This window comes from Rhinoraja longicauda, chromosome 31 (assembly GCF_053455715.1).
Source record: "Rhinoraja longicauda isolate Sanriku21f chromosome 31, sRhiLon1.1, whole genome shotgun sequence".
Lineage (NCBI taxonomy): Eukaryota > Metazoa > Chordata > Chondrichthyes > Rajiformes > Arhynchobatidae > Rhinoraja > Rhinoraja longicauda.
In genome coordinates, this window is record NC_135983.1 from 125,635 (window position 1) to 148,883 (window position 23,249).

General features: G+C 46.0%; 1 protein-coding gene across 1 annotated transcript in view; it reads right to left on the minus strand.

Annotated features, from left to right (window-relative positions):
- Nucleotides 1-23,249, minus strand: part of LOC144608407 (whirlin-like) — a 78,110-nt gene that overhangs the window by 11,850 nt on the left and 43,011 nt on the right. The window contains exon 5 of the mRNA XM_078426139.1: nucleotides 2,108-2,304. Coding sequence (XP_078282265.1) covers nucleotides 2,108-2,304 — 197 coding nt within the window. The remainder of the gene's footprint in view (nucleotides 1-2,107; nucleotides 2,305-23,249) is intronic.

Genomic DNA, 23,249 nt, shown 5'->3' on the forward strand with positions numbered 1-23,249 from the left:
TCTCGATTCAAAATGTCACCTATTCCTTTTCTCCAAAGATGCTGCCTGATCTGCTGAGTTACTCCAGCATTTGTGTGTCTCTCTTCACCACAGGAAAGGGCCCTTCGGCCTATAGTGTTTGTGCCAAACATGATGCCATGTTAAACTGATCTCATTTGCCTGTACATGATCTATATGCCTCAAATCCCTGAACTTCCATGTGCCTATCTAAAAGCATCTTAAATGCCACTATTGTACCTACCACCACCACCACCACCCCTGGCAAAGTCTCCTATTATGCACTGTGTAAAAACCTTGCCCTGCACTTCTCCATTGAACCTTCCCCCTCTCAACTTATAAGCTATGCCTTCTGGTGCTGAACATTTCCACCCTGGGGAAAAAAGGTTCTGGCTGCCTATCCTATCTATATATCCCAATTTGCTATCTAGCCTCCCCTCAACCTCTGACATTCCAGAGAAAAAATCCAAGTCTATCCAATCTCTCCCTGTAGCTGAAACCCTCAAATCCAGGCAGCATTCTGGTAAACCTCCGCACCCTCTCCAAAGCCTCCACATCTTTACTGTAATGGAGTGACCGGAACTACACGCAATAGCCCAAATACTGCCTAACTAAAGTCCTATAGAGCAGCTTCATGACTTTCCCCTTATATTCAACCTCCAAAAATACACCTGACATTTGCTTGGGTTAAACTTCATCTGCCTTTTCTCCGCCCATTTCTGCAGCTGGTCTATATCACGCTATATCTTCTGACAGCTTTCCTCAACTTGTCTGCAACTCCTCCAATTTTGGTGTGTCAGCAAACATTCTCACTAACCCATCTACATTCAGGTCCAGGTCATTTATATACATCACAAACATCAGAGGTCCCAGCACAGATTCCTGCGGGACTCCACTGGTCACAGACCACCAGCCAGAATACTTACTTTCCACCCCATCCCTTTGTTTTCTATAAAGAAGCCAGTTCTAAATCCATACGATCAAGTCATCATTAGATCATAAGTGACAGTAGAAGAATTAGGCCATTCGGCCCATCAAGTCTACTCTGTCATTCAATCATGGTGATCTATCTCTCCCACCTAATCCCATTTTACTGTCTTCTCCCCATAACCTCTGACATCTGTACTAATCAAGAATCGATCTATCTCTTCCTTAAATATATCCACTGACTTTGCCTCCACAGCCTTCTAGGGCAAAGAATTCCATAGATTCACCACCCTCTGACTAAAGAAATTCCTCCTCATCTCCTTCCTAAAAGAATGTCCTTTAATTCTGAGGCTATGACCTCCAGTCCTAGACTCTCCCACTAGTGGAAACATCCTCTCCACATCTACTCTACCCAAGCTTTTCACTATTCTGTAAGTTTCAATGAGATCTCCCCTCATTCTTCTAAACTCCAGCGAATATAGGTCCAGTGCCGTCAAACGCTCATCATATGTTAACCTACTCATTCCTGGGATCATTCTTGTTAACCTCCTCTGGACCCCGTCCTTCCTCAGATATGGTGCCCAAAATGCTCACGATATTTAAAATGAGGCCTGATCAGCCCCTTATAGAGCCTCACCATTACATCCCTGTTATTGTATACAAGCCCTCTCGAAATAAATAGCATTGCGTTTGCTTTCATTACTACTGATTCGAATTGCAGATGAATATTTTGGGAATCCTGCACCAGCACTCCCAAGTCCCTTTGCACCTCCGATTTCTAGATTCTCTCCCCATTTAGAAAATAATCTACGCCTTTGGACATGAAGACAAGGGAACTTGGCAAAGGTAATGGAAAAGTCTGGAGGACGGTCTGTATTACAGTAGGTGAGTTACTGAGCACTTAAAATGGATGAAGATAGATAAATCTCCAGGGCCTGATCACGTTAAGAATTCACTGAACAGGTGCTTGTTATGTAAATGAGTGCTCAAGCACAGGATTGTGGATGCAACCATAAACTGGCAGAGAAGATAAAGGTTACCGTAACTGTAAACCATAGCTTTCATCAAAGAGCTATCCCAGTGTACTGCCTTTTAACTGCAGCTTACACACACTCTGATTTATTTCTGACAATAAACCCATTAATTCTATAGATGAACAGAATCAAAGGGAGCTGTGTCTTACTCTGTTCCAGCAGTCTCATTCATGTCAAGGCCACTTATCCAACTGGTCTCATCCACCACTGTACGGGCATGGGGCAATCTCCCAACATCTTTTACCGTCAGAATGAGGTGGCGAGAAGACATCAACATTTTTACAGCTTCGTCGTGGGGAATATTGAGAAAACTCCTTCCATTCACTTCTATAATCTGGTCTCCAACCTAATGAAGCAAAGAAAGTTTCATGATGACTTGGACTAATACGACTTAATGACTGCTGAAATTAACCACAAAACACCATTGTAAGGCAGTTATAGTGTGTTCTTCAACCCTTCAGGTTGGCAGGGACTTCAGTTTAGTTTAGTTTAGATTAGTTTATTATTGTCACATGTACCGAGGTACATTTTATGGCGTAATATCCAGTCAATAAAATACTACACATGATTACAGTCAAGTCTCCCACAGTGTATAAATGCAGACAAAGGGTGCAACATTTAATGTAATATAAGTCTGACAAAGTCCAGTAAAGATAGTTCAAATGTGTAAGAAGGAACTGCATATGCTGGTTTACATCGAGGATAAACATGTGTAGTAAATCAGTGAGACAGGCAGCATCGCTGGAGAGAGGGAATGAGTGACATTTCTGTACTCCTTCTAATGTAGAACCATTCTACATTTGCTTATCACCATCTGCTTTGATCTGTCATTTTCACACCTTATCTCCCTCTCCCCTGACAGTCTGAAGAAGGGTCTCGACCCGAAGGGTCTCGATCCATTCATTCTCTCCAGAGATACTGCCTGTCCTGCTGAGTTACTCCAGCATTTTGTATCTATTAACGATAGTTGAAGGTTCTCCAATGCGGTAGATGGGAGGTCCACCTCCCATGGGAGATGGGAGTGAGAGCATGACTCAATTGGCTGATATGCTGGGAAGAAACTGTCCCTGAATCTGAAGGTGTACGGTTCAGAACAGTAACTCCCGCACATACTCACGGCATCTCAACGAGCATGCATGCCAACATCCCTACCGGCCAGGAACGTCGCTGGTGTGTGTGCGCGTGGTAGATTGAAAACACATTCTAATCATATCATATCATATATATACTGCGCGGAAACAGGCCTTTTCGGCCCACCAAGTCCGCGCCGCCCAGCGATCCCCGCACATTAACACTATCCTACACACACTAGGGACAATTTTTTACATTTACCCAGTCAAATTAACCTACATACCTGTACGTCTTTGGAGTGTGGTTCGATCCTGACTACGGGCGCCGTCTGTAAGGAGTTTGTACGTTCTCCCCGTGACCTGCGTGGGTTTTCTCCGAGATCTTCGGTTTCCTCCCACACTCCAAAGACGTACAGGTATGTAGGTTAATTGACTGGGTAAATGTAAAAATTGTCCCTAGTGGGTGTAGGATAGTGTTAGTGTGCAGGGATCACTGGGCGGTGCGGACTTGGTGGGCCGAAAAGGCCTGTTTCCGCGCTGTATCTGAAATATGAAAAAATATATAATCAGAGGATGGTTACGCGGGACTTGCGTGGGAATCGGCCTCTAAAAGGCTGCAACCATCTTGTAAGTTACCATGATGTTTAAAGTTCAAAGTTAATTAGAAAACTACTGTCACCTTACTTACTCCATTGTGGTTATTGTTCTGGGCAACAGATAACAATTGGCGACGAGGTTCCGGGCAATACACAATAGGAGGTATGGATTTTCAAACTTCTGTACCTCTTCCCTGATGGGAGATGGAAGAAGAGCGAGTGATAGGGGTAAGACTGGTCCTGGAATCTTACCGAGGTCTTACCGAGGCAGCGTGAAGTGTAGGGTGGAGTCCGTGGAAGGGAGGTTGGTTTGCTTGATGGTCTGCGCTATGTTCACAACCGGAGTACAGGAAAGAGATTGAGAAACCTGTGTGTTGGTGTCGAGATACCAACCTTTCTCTCAATGTCAGCAAGACAAAGGAGAGTGATCGGCTTCAGGAACCACATCCCATCAGACAGCGCAGACCATTACACAAACCAACCTCCCTTCTATTGGCTTCATTTACACTTCACACTGCCTCAGCAAGGCCAGCAGCATAATCAAGGACGAGTCGCACGCTGGCCACTCCCTCTTCTGCTCTCTCCCATTGGGCAAAAGGTAGAGAAGTATGAAAACACACACCGCCAGATTCAGGGACGGTTTCTTTCCAGCTATCATTCTACCACAATAAGAGAGCAGTCCTGAATACTATCTACCTCATCGGTGATCCTTGGGCTATCTTTAATCAGATTTTACTGGCTTTACCTTGCACAAACCTTATTCCCTTAACATGCATCTATATATAGTAAATGTTTCAATTGTAATCATGTATTGTCTTTCTCCTGACTGGTTAGCATGCAACAAAAGCTTTTCACTGTTCCTTGGTACACATGACAATAAACTAGACTAAACTGAATGGAATTCTCTGCAATTTCTTGCGATCTTGGATGGAGCAGTTCTCAAACCATGCTGCAATGCATTCCAATAAGATACTTTCTGTGGCATATCTGTAGAAGTTGGTGTGGGTTGTTGAGGACAAGCTGACTTCCTAAGCCTTCTCAGGAAGTAGAGGTGTTGGTGTACTTTGTTCGCCATTGCTTCGATGTGGCTTGTCCTGGACAAATTGCTGGTGATATTTATTACTCAGAACTTGAAGCTTTTGACCATCTCTACTTCGGCGCCATCAATGTTTACCAGGGTGTGTTTACTACTTTGCTTCCTGAAATCAATCACAATCTCCTTTGTCTTTCTGACATTGATGGAGAGGTTGTTATTTTGGCACCAAGTTACGACTTTCTCAATCTTCTTCCTGTACTCCATTTCATCATTATTTCATATCCGGCCCACTGTGGCGATGTCATCTGCGAATTTCTAAATTAAGTTGGATTGGTATTTGCCTGCACAATCATGAGTGTAAAAGGAGTATGATAAGGAGCTGATAGATTCAGAGTAATAGAGTGTGGAAACTTGCCCACGCTGGCCAACATGTCCCAACTGCCCGTGTTCAGTCCATATTCCTCCAAACTGTTCTGGGCAAGAGACTCTGTGCATCTACCCGATCTATTCCTCTCGTAATTTTACACCCCTCATCCTCCTGCCCTCCAAGGAATAAAGTCCCAGCCTGCTCAACCTCTCCCTATAGCTCAGACCCTCTAGTCCTGGCAACAGCCTCGTAAATCTTCTCTACCCTTTCCAGCTTGACAACATCTTTCCCATAACATGATGCTCAGACCTGAACACAATACTCTAAATGCGGCCTCACCAACGTCTTCTATAACTGCAACATCCCAAATTCTACACTCAATACTCTGACTGATGAATGTAAATGTGCCAAAAGCCTTTTTTGACCACCCAATCTATCTGCAATTCCACCTTCAAGGAACCATGCACCTGTCCTCTGAGATCCCTCTGCTCTACAACATCCCCAGTGGCCTACTATTCACTGTGTAGGTCCTGCCCATGTTAGACTCCCCAAAATGCAACACCTCACGTTTCTCTTTATTAAATTTCATCAACCATTCCTCAGCCCACTGGGCTAATCGATCAAGATCCTGCTGCAATTTTTCACAACCATCTTAACTATCTGCAAAACCACCCACTTTTGTATCATCAGCAAACTCGCTAATCTTGCCCTGTATGTTCTCATCTAAATCATTGATGCAGATGGCAAACAGTAACGGGCCCAGCACTGAACCCTGAGGCACACCACTAGTCACAAGCCTCCATTCCGAGAAGCAGCCTTCCACCATCACCCTCTGCTTCCTTCCATGAAGCCAATTTTCCATCAATTCAGCTATCTCTCCTTGGATCCCATGCAATCTAACCTTCCAGAGCAGCCTACCATGCGGAACCTTGTTGAATGCTTTATTGACGTCCATATATACATCTACAGCTCTGCCCTCATCGACCTTTTTGGTCACGTCTTCAAATCACTCAATCGGATTTGTGAGACACAACCTTCCATGTACAAAACCATGCCGACTATCCCTTATTAGCTATTGTCCGTCTAAATGCCTGTATATCCTATCCCTCAAAATATTCTCAAATAACTTTCCGAATACAGATGTTAAGCTATAGTTCCCAGCATTTTCCCTGCAGCCCTTCTTGAATAGAGGCATAACATTTGCCACCCTCTAGACTTCTTGGTGGGACACCAGAGTTGAGGATTATCATAGAAGGTGATTTGTCACCTATGCTCACTGAATGTGGTCCGTTGATCAGGGCGCCAAGGGTCCAGTTGCACAGGGGAGTGCTGACTCCAAGTCCAATGAGTTTGGAGATGAGCTCAGTTGGGATAATGGTATTGAAAGTAGAGCTGTAGTCTATGAATCAGATGTAGGTGTTTTCCTTATCCAGGTGCTCCAGGGATGAGTGTATCAGCCATGGGCCCATTGTAGCGATAGGCAAACTGCAGTGGGTCAAGGTTGTTTGACAGATTGGATTTAATATGTGCCGTAACCAGCCTCTCGAAGCACTTCATGATATTGGATGTCAAGGCCACTGGAAGATTAAGGCATCAGATCTTGCTTTGTCCTATTTGCCCCTGCTACCTGCACTCAATACTCTGGAGGCTGGTGAAATTGAAATAATCACGACGGACAGGGCAAATTGACAAAGGAAGTAAATATTCATATCAAACCCCCCAAGCACACAAGACGCAAATTGTGGTGCATAGATTTCACTTTGTGGCCCAAGATGTCCGAGTCTGAAAGGTCAGCATGGATTTATGACAAGTCAGCATGGATTTATGACAAGTCAGTATGGATGTATGACGTAGGCATGGATTTATGACAGGTCAGCATGGATTTATGACGTAGGCATGGATTTATGACAGGTCAGCATGGATTTATGACGTCAGCTTGGATTTATGACGTCAGCATGCATTTATGACAGGTCAGCATGGATTTATGACAGGTAAGCATGGATTTATGACAAGTCAGCATGGATTTATGACAAGTCAGCATGGATTTATGACAGGTCAGCATGGGTTTATGACAAGTCAGCATGGATTTATGACGTCAGCATGCATTTATGACAGGTCAGCATATCATATCATATCATATCATATATATACAGCCGGAAACAGGCCTTTTCGGCCCACCAAGTCCGTGCCGCCCAGCGATCCCCGCACATTAACACTATCCTACACCCACTAGGGACAATTTTTTACATTTACCCAGCCAATTAACCTACATACCTGTACGTCTTTGGAGTGTGGGAGGAAACCGAAGATCTCGGAGAAAACCCACGCAGGTCACGGGGAGAACGTACAAACTCCTTACAGTGCAGCACCCGTAGTCAGGATCGAACCCGAGTCTCCGGCGCTGCATTCGCTGTAAAGCAGCAACTCTACCGCTGCGCTACCGTGCCGTGCCGTGCATGCACATACCGTGCATGGATTTATGACAAGTCAGCATGGATTTATGACAAGTCAGCATGGATTTATGACACGTCAGCATGGATTTATGATAGGTAAGCATGGATTTATAACAGGTAAGCATGGATTTATGACAAGTCAGCATGGATTTATGATGTCAGCATGCATTTATGACAGGTCAGCATGGGTTTATGACAAGTCAGCATGGATTTATGACAAGTCAGCATGGATTAAAGACAAGTCAGCATGGATTTATGACAGGTCAGTATGGATTTATGACAAGTCAGCATGGATTTATGACGTCAGCATGCATTTATGGCAGGTCAGCATGGATTTATGACAAGTCAGCATGGATTTATGACAAGTCAGCATGACAATAGACAATAGACAATAGACAATAGGTGCAGGAGTAGGCCATTCAGCCCTTCGAGCCAGCACCGCCATTCAATGCGATCATGGCTGATCACTATCAATCAGTACCCCGTTCCTGCCTTCTCCCCATACCCCCTCACTCCGCTATCCTTAAGAGCTCTATCCAGCTCTCTCTTGAAAGCATCCAACGAACTGGCCTCCACTGCCTTCTGAGGCAGAGAATTCCACACCTTCACCACCCTCTGACTGAAAAAGTTCTTCCTCATCTCCGTTCTAAATGGCCTACCCCTTATTCTCAAACTGTGGCCCCTTGTTCTGGACTCCCCCAACATTGGGAACATGTTATCTGCCTCTAATGTGTCCAATCCCCTAATTATCTTATATGTTTCAATAAGATCCCCCCTCATCCTTCTAAATTCCAGTGTATACAAGCCCAATCGCTCCAGCCTTTCAACATACGACAGTCCCGCCATTCCGGGAATTAATCTAGTGAACCTACGCTGCACGCCCTCCATAGCAAGAATATCCTTCCTCAAATTTGGAGACCAAAACTGCACACAGTACTCCAGGTGCGGTCTCACCAGGGCCCGGTACAACTGTAGAAGGACCTCTTTGCTCCTATACTCAACTCCTCTTGTTACGAAGGCCAACATTCCATTGGCTTTCTTCACTGCCTGCTGAACCTGCATGCTTCCTTTCATTGACTGAAATTGCATGGAATTATGACAAGTCAGCATGGATTAAAGACAAGTCAGCATGGATTTATGACAAGTCAGCATGGATTTATGACAAGTCAGCATGGATTTATGACAGGTCAGCATGGATTTATGACAAGTCAGCATGGATTTATGACAAGTCAGCATGGATTTATGACAAGTCAGCATGGATTTATGGCAAGTCAGCATGGATTTATGACGTCAGCATGGATTTATGACAAGTCAGCATGGATTTATGACCAGTCAGCATGGATTTATGAAAGGGAAATCATGCTTGACTAATCTTCTGGAATTTTTTGAGGATGTGACAAGTAAAATGGATGAAGGGGAGCCAGTGGATGCAGTGTATCTAGAGGAAAGATTGAAAAGACTAGGCTTATATTCACTGGAGTTTAGAAGGCAATCTTTCCTCATATGGCAGTACCGTCATCCCAGGGATCAATCTCGTGAACCTACGCTGCACTGCCTCAATTACAAGGATGTCCTTCCTCAAATTAGGAGACCAAAACTGTGCACAATACTCCAGATGGCTCAATTCTAATCATGTATTGTCTTTCTGCTGACTGGTTAGCACACAACTAAAGATTTAAACCTGTACCTTGGTACATGTGACAATAAACTAAACTGAACTCACTAGTGACACAGGGCAATCTTTGGCAGTAAATGTGATGGTTTGAACAAATCCTAAGTGAAATCAGCTGAAATTTTTAGTCTGGTGGTTTTAATTAATAAACAAGTTAAATTCCACTTTCTACTTCCCCAACTCCTTGATCCAGCCTGTGTTGCTGTGTTGCTGGAAGGTGTGAACAAGGAAGCGACTTCCTTATCTGTTGGTCACAGCAGCAAACAGGACAGGTATGCACCCTGGACCCTACACAGGTCAGTCAGCAGGCACCTGGTCTTCTCTTTCACAAATGGTCCTTTAACATCAGACAGACTGCAGGAAGAGCGGACACCCAGCAGCGTGCCTTTGATCGTGCATGGAGGTAAATTATTCAGAGAGCTGAGATACCAGTCCTCGGCTGCTGTTACACCAGTACTCTGTAACAGAGTTCCACACGAGGCACAGCACAACCTGCTCGCCACCTTGCTTTTGACACCACACCACATCACATGGCTATGTGGTGCACAGTGACTGTTTAACAGATTCATTTAGGACAGATTTGTACAAGGTATCTGAGAATGTACAATGGATAAAACATAGAACTGTACAGCATAGGTTCGAGCCCTTCGGTCCATAAGGTTTCTGTTGAACATGATGCCAAGTAAAACTGACCTCATCTGCCAATACATCCCTCTAAATATCCCTCCATTCCCTGCACTTCCATGTGCCTATCCAAAAGCCTCTTAGATACCACTATCGCATCTGCCTCCATCACCAATAGCAATGTGTTCCAGGCCCCAGCCACTCTCTGTATGAAGACCTTGCCCCACACATCTCCAACAAACTTTCACCCTCTCACCTTTTGCCCTCTAGTGTTAGATAGTTCCACCCTAGGAAATGGGTTCTGACTGTCTCATGATTTGATAAACTTCTATCAGGTCTCAACCTTCGACGATCCAGAGAAAATAATCCCAGTCTATCCAACCTCTCATTGTAGCTGAAACTCTCACCCAGGCAGCATTCTGGTAAACCTCCTCTGCACTCTGAGTCTCTAGATCTTTCCTGTAATAGTGAGACGAGAACTGAATGCAATACCATAAATGTGGCCAAACCAAAGTCCTAAAGTTATCATGACTTCCTGACTTACATTCAATGCCCCTTTTAATGAAGGTAAGCATACTATATACATTCTTTACCACCAAATCTACTCCTCCTCCCGCTTCGCCATCTTGTGCGCGCCTCACGACGCCGCGATGCCCGCCGGGAGGTGTAGTCCCAGCTCCCGCTGCCGGGCTGGGTGATGTAGTCTAAGCTCCAGCTGGGCCCTAGCCACCGCCGCTCACCCACAATCAGCGCTGCACGCACGGGTTACTGGTAAGTGGCTTTCGCCGCCAATGGGTCCACGGAGGCGAGTGGGCGTGGACTGGGTGCAGGGGAGTGGGGTGGGGAGGGTTGAGGAGGGAGTGGGGGTTAGGAAAGGGGGGGGAGTGAGGGTTAGGGAAGGGGGGAGTGGGGGGGATGGGAGGAGGGGGTTGGGTGTGAGTGGCGAGTGGGGATTGGGTAGGGGCGAGTGGGAGGAGGGCGAGTGGGGGGAGGGGAGGACGAGTGGGGGTTGGGGGAGGGGGAGGGGGAGAGAGGGGGGGGATGGAGTGAGGGGGATGGAGTGGGGGCCTGGACGTACCATCTCGGAGGCTTCGGCCGCAGGCCCTGTAGACCGCAACATCGGGAGCTCGCAGGTCCCTGGCTGGCAACCGGCTTTCGGGACCGCCCCAAATCGCGAGGCTCGATCGACCCGCTCGCAGGACCTTCATCGCCCTGCGTGGCTCGGCCGCGGCACTTCCCATCGCCCGGTGGGGGCTTAGGACCTTCATCGGCCTGCTCGGCTCGGCCCTGGGGCCTTCCATCGCCCGGCGGGGGTTTCAAAAGTCGGGAGCCTCGATCGCCTCGAGGCAGCAGTTTGACTGCCTGACCGCGGAAGAAGAATGAGGAGGAGATAAGACTTTTCTTTGCCTTCCATCACAGTGAGGGTGTGCCTGGAGCAATTACTGTGATGGTTGTCTGTGTTAAATTGTAATTGTGTGTCTTGTGTTCTTTATTGTTTACTGTCAACCATTTACTGTTTATTGTTAACCATTTATGCCGGACCCTGACGTGAGAGGACGCTGGCGCTGATTGTTCGCCGCTTCTCCGTCTGGACAAATCTTTTGTTTGTTTGTTTGTTTTTATGTCTTGTTTGCTCTGTAAAGCGTCTTTGAGTTTCCTGAAAAGCGCTATATAAATTAAATGTATTATTATTATTATTATTATATATTATATAATATATAATATTATATTATTGTATTATATATAATATTGGAGTATTATATACTCCAATATTGAACGCGAGACTCTTGCCGTAATCTTTGGAATCACAAGGTTTCATACTTGGGTGAGATTTTAAGGTGCTGACAGATCACACGCCTCTTGTCACTATCTGCGGCAAACCACTCACATGTGCCCCACCCCGACAGCAGCGGATGCTCATCAAGGTGCAAGGATACAACTTCACCATAGGGCACAGACCTGGGGCAGAGATGATCATTGCTGACACTCTCAGCAGACTGCCCAATCCGCAGAAGGCAGAGAGCATAAATCTTGATGTACATGTTGAGAGTATCTTCGTCGACAACATCGAAGACACACTAAACATCGATTTGATACACTTCGGCAAACTCGAAAAGGAGGAGCAGCAGACAGAAACTTGTCGTGACCCTATACTTCATACGGTCATGCAGTATATTCATTCCGGATGGCCGGCGACCATACAGGAGATACCTGCTGACCTGCCTTTTCGAGACGAATTGGGCATGTCAAATGGGGCCATATTCAAAGGAAGGCAAGTAATCATTCCTGAGTTGATGAGACAGGATATCCTGCATCAACTTCAAGTTGGCCACCAAGACATCGAAAAGACAAGACTTCTAGCAAGACAAATGGTCTATTGGCCCAACATGAACTGTCACATTGATGACCTTGTACGAAGGTGTAGTCAGTGCCCGAAGCACATGCCAGAGCAAACGAGGGAAACACTCACACCACATGAGATACCAGTCACACCATGGACCAAAATAGCAATGGATATTTTTGAACTTGACAACATACAATATCTTGTATGTAGATTACCATTGCAAGTTTCCGGTGGTGCATAAGCTGATAAGCACCACGAGTGCTATGGTTGCTAATATGGTGACTGCAACATTTGTCCTCCTCGGAGCACCGACGGAAATCATCTCCGACAACGACCCACAATTTGTTGGAGAACCTTTCAAGTCCATGTGCAGGCAATGGGGAATCACCCATACGACGTCCTCACCTAGGTACCCTCAGTCGAATGGACGTTGAGAGAATGGTACGAACGGTGAAATCCGTCATCAAGAAGTCCTTGACAACGGAACAGAGTGTAGCAGCAGCTTTACTCAACTTGTGTACTACGCCGACTGATTCCAAGTTACCATCACCGGCAGAGATGATATTTGGAAGACAGATTCGGACACCTCTACCACTAACCTTGACACGCACAAGGCATACCAAGGGCAGAGGAACTTTGAGCGACTTGAAGAGCGTAAGCAGCGTATGACAGCTCATTTTGACAATTCGGTCAAGAGACAAGACTTGAAACCATTACACATTGGACAGAAGGTCCGGGTTCTGGATCAGGCAACTCATGTCTGGATACCAGCAGAAGTGAGAATCATCTGTGACGAACCACAATCAAGGTCTTACATCATTGCAACGCCAAATGGAAGTAGATTAAGACGGAATCGAGTGCAGTTGAGAGATGTTCCTCCACTGGAGAAACCAGGTTTTGCTCCCCACTGCATTACTCCAGATAGCAACAGGACCGAGACCAAACATAAAGAGGAGGAACGACCGGCACATAATGCTGATGGAGAATACGTGACACGTTCAGGACGTGTTAGTAACAAACCTGCACGTTACTGTTGATAATCGTTACTATTGAAGAATTTTGGTGTTTATTAAAAAAAACATTTGTGTTTAGAGTTTGTTTGTTAAATATATTTTATTTTATATAAGACAAGGGGGATGTTGTGATATTGCAAAGACTATTTTGTTATATCACAAGGACTATTTTGTTTGCCCGTGTAGCAACATGTATATATGAGAATGACATAATATTGGTGGGCACTCTGGTTCCAGGTGGCCGTGAAATAAACTGAGCCTGAATTATGCTCCAGCTTTCAAACCCCTAAATACGTGTACTTGTGGTCATTCCAGAGTCATAACAACGGTATAACAGATACCGGACCACGAAGTACAACACCACTCCCTCATCTTCACTATGGACTTTCAGTCACTCTACACCTCCATCCCCCGCCAGGAAGGCTTCAAAGCCCTACGTTTCTTCCTTGACCGCAAAACTTTCCAATTTCTCTCTACAAACACTCTACTCCGCCTAGTAGTAGGTCCTCACCCTCAAAAACTTCTCCTTTGACTCCTCCTACTTCCTCCAAGTCCAAGGCATAGCTATGGGCACCCACATGGGACCCAGCTGTGCATGATTTTTTGGAGGGTACGTTTAATATTCCAGGCATACACTGACCCTATCCTCGAACTCTATCTCGGTTACATTGATGACTGTATCAGTGCTACCTCCTGCACCCATGCTGAACTCATGGACTCCATCAACTTCACCACCAATTTTCATCCTGCACTCAAATTTACTTGGACCATCTCTGACACCTTCCTCCCCTTTCTTGATCCAACAGTCTCCATCACCAGAAACAGACTATTGACTGACGTCTATTACAAACCCACTGACCTCCACAACTATCTCGACTACACTTCCCACCCTGCTTGGTGCAAAGATTCTATCCCCTACTCCCAATTCCTCAATCTACGCCGCAACTGCGCCCAAGATGAGGCGTTCCATACTAGAACATCCGAGATGTCCTCATTCTTTAGGGAACGGGGATTCCCCTCTCCCATCATACACAAGGCCCTCACTCGTGTCTCCTCGGTACCCCACAGCTCCGCCCTTGCTCCCCCTCCCCCGAGTCGCAACAGAGACAGTGTCCCCCTAGTCCTGACCTTCTACCCCATCAGCCGTCGCATACAACACATAATCCTCTGAAATTTCTACCACCTCCAGCAGAATCCCACCACTAGTCACAATTTCCCATTTCCACCCATTTCTGTCTTCCGTTCCCTCTGCAACTCCCTGGATAACTCATCCCTTCCCACCCAAACCATCCCCTCCCCAGGTATCTTCCCCTACAACTGCAGAAGATGCAACACCTATCGATATACCTCCTCCTTCGACTCTGTCCAGGGACCCAGAAAATCCTTTCAGGTTAGGCAGAGGCTCACTGGCACCTCCTCCAACCTCATCTACTGTATCCGTTGTTCAAGATGTGGACTCTTATACATCGGAGAGACCAAACGCAGATTGGGCGATCGATTCTCGGAACACCTTTGCTCAGCCTGCGTGAACCAACCTGATTCCTGGTTGCTGGACACTTTAATTCTCCTTCCCATTCCTACACAGACCTTTCTGCCCTCGGTCGCCTCCATTGTCAGATTGAGGAACAGCATCTCATATTTTGCTTGGCCAGCTTACAGCCCAGTGGTGTTGCATTTAAGAAATCAAACCAAGGCAGGACCTTCACAGTGAATGGCAGGGCCCTGAGGAATGTTGTGAGGCAGAGCGATATAGGAAGTTAACATCGTCCCCTGAAAGTGGCATCACAGTTAGATAGGGTTGTCAGTAAGGCTTTTAGTGGAAAGTAGGCATTCATCAGTAAGAGTACTAATTATGGAAGATGGAATGTTATGTGTAGGAAGGAACTGCAGATACTGGTTTATACCAAAGATAGACACAAAAAGCTGGAGAAACTCAGTGGGTCAGGCAGCATCTCTGGAGAAAAGGAATAGGTGACATTCTGGGTCGGGACCTTTCTTCAGACGAGGATCTTATGTTGGTGAAGCCATATTTGGACAGTTCAGTTTTGGTCACCCTGCCATGGGAGGGATTACATTAGGCTGGAAAGTCCACTTCTTTCTGATTGATGAGGATGTTGCCTGGACTCGAGCATGAATGCACAAAGTCTTTTACGCAGGGTAGGGGAATCCTGTCCCACGGAAATGATTTCCACGTGTCTGGTCCCACGGAAATGGTTTCCATGTACCTCGACTCCACCATGTCCAATCTCTCCCGACCTATGTCCAAGATACCTCACATGCCCTTCGTCTCTTTAATGACTTACGAGCCCATACATGTTGTGATATTGTGACGTAATATTGGCGGGGACTCTGGTTCCAGGTGGCCGTGAAATAAACGCTTCTCGTTTTCACCCTACAAACAGCTTACAATGATTTCCTTTATCATCGGTACTTTTTTGCATACCTTTCATTCATTGTTCTTTATCTCTGCACATCACCGTCTATATCTCTTGTTTCCCTTATCTCTAACCAGTCTGATGAAGGGTCTCGACCCGAAATATCACCGATTCCTTCTCTCCAGAGATGCGGCCTGTCCCACTGAGTTACTGCAGCATTTTGTGTCTATCTTCGGGGAATGAGGTGGGGTGAAGACGAGAAGAAACAGATTTAATAGGAACCTGCGGGACAATGTTTCCACAGGGTGGTGGTTATCTGGAGATACGTAGAGGACTATGGGCCAAACGCAGGCAGGTGGGACCAGTGAGAAGGGAAAGATATAGGAGGTCCTTCCTTCTCGCTGCTGTGAGACTGCACAACCAGCACTGCTCCCAGCAGACGAGTCAACAATAACAGCTAAGAACACACAGGAAACTGATGACAATTTATGTATCTTTTATTTATAATGAATGATCTCTTGCTCTCTTGCTATCCACTTTGCTGCTGTAACACTGTAAATTTCCCCGGTGTAGGACGAATAAAGAAATATATATATCTTGGTTACGTGGACAGGTTGGGCCAAAGAGCCTGTTTCCGTGCTGTGTGACTTGATGACTAGGATTTTCAAGGAGGAATTCACCCCTACTGGTTTCTGATGGAGTCGAATGGCATAGAAATGGTTCCTTCTGGCTACCATGTCCACACTGACATCAACCTGTGGAGACCAGCACTGGACACACATACAGAAATGAGCCTATGTCGCTGTACAGCTCTTAACGCAAGCTGTGTCCTAATCTGTCTAGCTTTTTTTACGCAGTCAGCCATCTTGGGTCCTACAGTAGCATCATAAACAGGAGACTTGACAGTTAAACCAATCTTCCAGAGAAGTGGAGCTGTTTGGACTGATAAGATTCTAGTTTCAACATTATTGTAACTTAGCAACAATCGCCTTGCCTCAGGCACACACACACACACACACACACAGTTAACTTGAAGGGAAGCTGGTTCATAACTCCCTCCACCAGGAGCATTTGGTGACTCTTTTGCTTCAGAGGTCAAAGAACAAAAGGAATCAAGGTCATGATGATTGTCAGTGGGGAACTTGGTCTACAGGCAGTCCTCCTAGTCACTGTGTAGGGGCAACAACTCCCAGGTGCCCTCATGTACAAATTAATCCAGGCAATGACTGCAGGGCCTATATACTCAGACATGATCAACTTCATTCTTTCACAAAATGCTGGAGTAACTCAGCAGGTCAGGCAGCATCTCGGGAGAGAAGGAATGGGTGACATTTCGGGTCGAGACCCTTCTTCAGACTGATGTCAGGGGGGCGGGACTTCATTCTTTAATGTTAATAAAGAAGAATGACTGATATTTCCATAAATACAAGCAGCGTTCCTGGGTAATGCATTCTTATATATACCACATCCATCAGAGGTCGCAGCACAGTTCCCTGCGGAACTCCACTGGTCATAGACCTCCAGCTAGAATATCTACCTTCCATCAGAACCCTGCCTTCTATGAATAAGCCAGTTCTGAATTAATATAACCAAGTCATGTGCCTTCATCAATCTCCTTTGCCACCTCCTCAGAAACTCAATCCTTACTGAAACACGACCTGCTGTGTACAAAGTTTTGTTGGTTATCCCTAATTAGCCCATTCTCTTCTAAATAGGAGTTAAAGCATATCTCGAATAATTCTCTCGTTGGTCTATAATTCTCTGGATTATGTCTATTTCCTTCTTCAAGAACAACACTGACCATTCTCCAGCTTTTTGGGACTTAGCCTGTGGCTAGAGAAACAGAAATGCTCGTCAAGGTCCCCACAATCTCCTCTCTTGCCTCCCTCCATAACCTGGGATAGACCCCATCAGGCCCTGGGGATCCACCTTAATGCTCTTCAAGAGCCTCAACACTACCACCTTCTTAATCTCAAACTGCCCCAGCATATTTATATTCTCCGCACTGATCTCGCTATCCTCCAAGTCCTCCTCAGCGAATACAGGTGCAAAGTACACATTTTGTATCTCACCTATATCCTGTCTCCAAACAAGGAGATTACCTCCTTTAGGTGGTCCTACCTTCTCCCTGGTCACCTCTTGTTTTTAATGTATGTATAAAAAGCCTTTGGTTTTTTGCTTGATCGATTCATCAATGAATCGGCATGGTGGCGCAGCGGTAGAGTTGATGCCTTACAGCGAATGCAGCGCCGGAGACTCCGGTTCGATCCTGACTACGGGCGCTGTCTGTACGGTGTTTGTACGTTCTCCCCGTGACCTGCGTGGGTTTTCTCCGAGATCTTCGGTTTCCTCCCACACTCCAAAGACGTACAGGTATGCAGGTTAATTGACTGGATAAATGTAAAAATTGTCCCTAGTGTGTGTGGGATAGTGTTAATGTGCGGGGATCGCTGGGCGGCGTGGACTCGGTGGGCCGAAGGGCCTGTTTCCGCGCTGTATCTCTAAATCTAAATGATATTTCATGGCCCCTTTAGGCCTTACTAATCACTTGCTTGAGTTCTTTCCTACTCGCTTTACATTCCTCTAATGCCACCTCCTTAAACCTGACAGGTGCTTCCTTTGTCTCCATGACCACGTTTACAATATCTTTGATCACCCATGGCTCCCTTACGTTGCTTTCCTTACCCCTCCTCCTTCCCTAGAACATGCTGATCCTGCACTTCAATCACTGGTCTTTAAACAACTCCCACTTGTTTGAAGTGGACTTACCCATTAACAATTACTCCCAGTGTACCCTCCCAAACGCCTGCCTTATAAAGTTGCAGTTTGCCTCACTCAAATTTAGTTCCTTCCCTATTCAAAGCAATCTTAAAACTTAAGGAGTTATCATATCATATCATATCATATATATACAGCCGGAAACAGGCCTTTTCGGCCCTCCAAGTCCGTGCCGCCCAGCGATCCCCGTACATTAACACTATCCTACACCCACTAGGGACAATTTTTTTATTTTATTTTTACATTTACCCAGCCAATTAACCTACATACCTGTACGTCTTTGGAGTGTGGGAGGAAACCGAAGATCTCGGAGAAAACCCACGCAGGTCACGGGGAGAACGTACAAACTCCTTACAGTGCAGCACCCGTAGTCAGGATCGAACCTGAGTCTCCGGCGCTACATTCGCTGTAAAGCAGCAACTCTACCGCTGCGCTACCGTGCCGCCCATATTCAGACTGAGAGTCAGGGGAGAAGGAAACTAGAGAGATGAAGAGATATGAAATACGAACCTCTTCATATCTCTAGTTTACCTCTCCCCTAACTCGGTCTGAAGAAGGGTCTCAACCCAAAATGTCACCTATTCCTTTTCTAGCATCCAGAGATGCTGCCTGACCCGCTGAGCCACTCCAGCATTTTGTGTCTATCTTCGATGTAAAATAACGGTTGCTTTAAAAGTCTTTTGGGATCCCATGCGATTTTCTGCTACATCACAGGCATGGTTATTTTTTTATATATGAAATGAAATATGAACATAAAAAACTAGCAATATTAAAAGAAACAAGGAAAAATGTTTATAAAGCAAAAGTCATTAGTAATACACAGGTCAGCCTGAGTCCGCAAAGAATAAAAGCTAAATTTCAGAACAATTCCTTGCTGCTTTACAAATATTACCTGACCTGCTCTATATGCCAGTTTCTTTCCAGCATTTGCGTTGTTATCAATATCCCCAAAAACGTCCTTCAATGGAACGCCTGTCACTTGGCCAGGCTCATTTCCCAACACAAGGTCCAGTATGTTCCCTTCTCGGGTTGGACTACCCACATATAGTTTCAAGAAACCCTCTTGCATGCACCACACATATTCTGCCCCGTTGAAGACTTTGACACTGAGCACGTCCCAGTTAATGTTGGGGCAGTTAAAGTTACCCACGACGACAACCATGTCACTTTTGTATCTCTTGGTAAGCTGTCTACAGATCAGTGCCCCTATCTCCTGCTTTCTACAGGGAAGCCTATAGCACAATCCTATTAGAGTGCTTGAATCTTTGTCATGTCTAAGCTCCACCCATATTACCTCAGCAGGCGAACCTCCCATTTATCTTCTTTGAGTGATCTCTGAGTGACTGTCTGCCTGATTAACAGCACAACTCCTCCATCTCTTTTGCCTCCCTCCAGATCACATCTGAAATGTCAAAACCTAGGAACATTGAGCCATCAGTCACAACCTCATGTCCTCAGTGGCCACAACATTATTGCCCCAAGCATCAGTCCAGACTCTAAGTTCATCTACTTTCTCCACAATACTCCTTGCATTGAAATAAACACACCCATCAGCATCACCATATTCCCTCACCTCTCCCTGCTTTTCCTTCTTTTGAGACTTACTGGTCCTAACCTCTACCTTCCCACCACTTACAATTTTTGACCTACTACTCTGGTTCCCACCCCCCTGCCTCTCTAGTTTAAATTGGCCCAAATAACACTAGCAAACCTCCCCACAAGGATACTGGTCCCCCTCCAGTTCAGATGCAACCCATCCCACTTGTACAAGTAATCTCTGTCCCAGAATGAATCCCTGTCTCCTACACCAACTCCTCAGTTATGCATTCATCTGTTTCATCCTAGAAATTTCTACCCTCACTAGCAGGTGGCACTAGGAGTTATCTGGAGATTACTACGTTCGAGGTCCCACATTTTAATCTTTTGCCTTATTCCCTATATGCCTCACCAACAGTCTGTCTGTCCCTTCCTTCTTTGTTGTTTGTTTGTATGTGTTAAATATATGTTTTTAGTGTACTTTGGTTTGTTTTATGTGGGTGTTGGGAGGGGAGTTGGGGAAACTTTTTCTAATCTCTTACCTCGAAGGAGATGCGTTTTTTTTTCCCCGTATCGTATCTCCGTCCACATTGCGCACTTACATTGCGGAGTTGGCAGTTTTTGCTGGAGACTGACTTCGAGAGCTCCACCGCGGGTGCCTGCGGGACTTTAACATCACAGAGCTTGCGCTCTCTGGTCAGAGACAGACTTTGGGAACTCCACGCCGCAGGAGCTTCGACCACCATGACGAGGGAGCATCAACCGCCCCGATGTGGGAGCTTCGATCGCCCCGACGCGGAGGCTTTGACCGTTGGCTGCAAGAGCTCCGATCACCCCAACTGCGGATGGTTCGACTGCCCCGACCGCGGGAGAATAAAAGAGGAAGGAGATTGGAGAGTCCCAAGGAAATTGGACATTATTGCCTTCCATCAGTGAGGAATGTGGGGAATCCGCTGTGGTGGATGTTTATGTTAACTTCTATGTAGTTGTGTGACGTTGCTTTTTTTTAGTATGGCTGTATGGTAATTCGAATTTCACTGTACGTTAATTGGTACATGTGACAATAAACTGACCTTGAAACCTTTATTCACTTCCCATGACTGCATCCTCTTTCCTAACTATGTAATTTAAGCCAATGTGCATTTCCAGCTGCTCCCTCTCCCTCTTGAAAATGTTTTACAGCCCCACCGACATATCCTGGACCCTGTCACCAGGGAGGCAACATAGCATCCTGGAGTCTCGATTGCTTCAACAGAACCTCCTGTCTCTGCCTCTAAATAATGAAACACCTATCACTATTTGGCTCTGTCTGACATTTCCCTTCCAGGCTGTGCCATAGAGCCAGGACGGACACCGCAGACTGGTGCTGCTACTGCTCTTCCTTGACCGGTCCTCCCCTACAATAGCATCCAAAGGAGTATATCCGGAGTGGAGGGGAACCGCGCATGGAATTCCTGCCCTCTCTGCCTCCTCCCTTTCCCGGTGGTCACCCATCTACTTCCTGCCTGTTCTGTAGACGTGATGACCTCACTGTAACTCCTATCTATGACACTCTCACACCCCGGAAAATCCTGAGGTAATCCACCTGCAGCTCTTAATTCCTTTACGCAATCCGTAAGGAGCTGCAGCTGAACGCACTTCCCGCAGGTGAAGTCCTCGGGGGCACTGGAAATCCCTCTGACTTCAAACATTCTGCAGGAGAATCATTCCACAATTATACCTACCATCTCTGTGACACCAAAAACCTAGGAAGAATTACACAGAAAACCAGACCGTACCTTACTCCTGCCTTTACCCTTTTCTCAGCACATTCACCAAAGCCTCTTGAGCCTAAGCATCAGTACTGTACTGACTCTCAACATTGCACTTTACCTCAACGCAGCCTCTTGTCCAACATGGCAGCCCTGCTAAACATTTACTTCCTTTTATTGGCTGGCATGTCTCTTCTGTGCTAATCAAATGCCTGCTTTTTGAATGTCCCATTTCATTTTAAATGAAAAAAGCTTATTTTCAACTCTCCTGCAATTTTTCAAAATGCTTTCTCTCCTCTCAAAATGGCTGCTCACCAGCACTCTCCTTGATCAGTAAAGCGCCAAACTCTCTTCTTTATGCTCATCGCTAACTCATCCGTAGCACCTGTGCCTTGGAACATTTGACTGCCAGTCCTGTGTTCGTGAACAGGCTTCCCTATCGTCTATAACATTCCAGTTGCACAAACCTATCCAAGTCATGAATTCATCAATCTTATCCGTAAGGCCTCTCACATTGAAATAAATGTAATTTAATCCCCCATCCTGCCTCGTTCTCTGCTGTGTTCTGTCTGACTTGCCCATCCTGTCTACTGAACTTGCTTTCATTGCTTTCCATACTACTTCAGCTTCTTACCTCCATCAGTCCTGCATTGGATCCAAACCACCTGCCAATCTAGTTTAAACCCTCCTGAGTAACACTAGCAAACCTGCATGGATATTGGTTCCCATCCACTTCAGGTGCATTCCACCCTTTTGTACAGGTCACCTCTGCCCCAGAAGAGATCCCAATGATCCAAAAATCAGAATCTCAAATCATCTCAGGAGAAGGAATGGGTGACGTTTTGGGTCGAGACTCTTCTTCAGACTGATGTGGAAGGAGAATTGTAGTGAAAAGCAGCAGATAATAATAATAATAATAATTCCTTTATTCATCCCACACCGGGGAAATTTACAGTGTTACAGCAGCAAAGTGGATAGAAAGAGAGCAAGAAATCATTCATTATAAATAAAAGATACATAAATTGGCATCAGCTTTCTGTGTGTTCTTAGCTGTTATTGTTGACTCGTCTGCTGGGAACAGTGCTGGTTGCGCAGTCTCACAGCAGCGGGAAGGAAGGACCTCCTTTATCTGTCCTTCATGCACTTGGGGTGAAGGAGTCAGTCACTGAAGGAGCTACTCAGTGCAGTGACAGTGTCCTGCATGGGGTGGGAGTCGTTGTCCAGCAGCGATGTTAGCTTTGCCATCATCCTCCTCTCTCCCACCACCTGCACCGAGTCGAGGGGGCAACCCAGGATAGAGCTGGCCTTCCTTACCAGCTTGTCGAGTCTCTTCCCTTCCGCCACTGAGATGCTGCTGCTCCAGCAGACCACTCCATAGAAGATGGCCGATGCCACCACCGTGTTGTAGAAGGTCCCTAGGAGTGCCCCCTGCACTCCAAAGGACCCGAGTCTCCTCAGCAGATAAAGTCTGCTCTGGCCCTTTCTGCATAGCGCATCGGTGTTTTCAGTCCAGTCCAGTTTATTGTTGAGGTAGACAACCAGGTACTTATAAGAATCCACCCTCTCGATGTCCATTCCCTGGATGTTCACCGGTGTCGGGGGGACCTGGCTGTGCCTGCGGAAATCTACCACCATCTCCATGGTTTTCGCCGTGTTGATCCGGAGGCAGTTCCGCT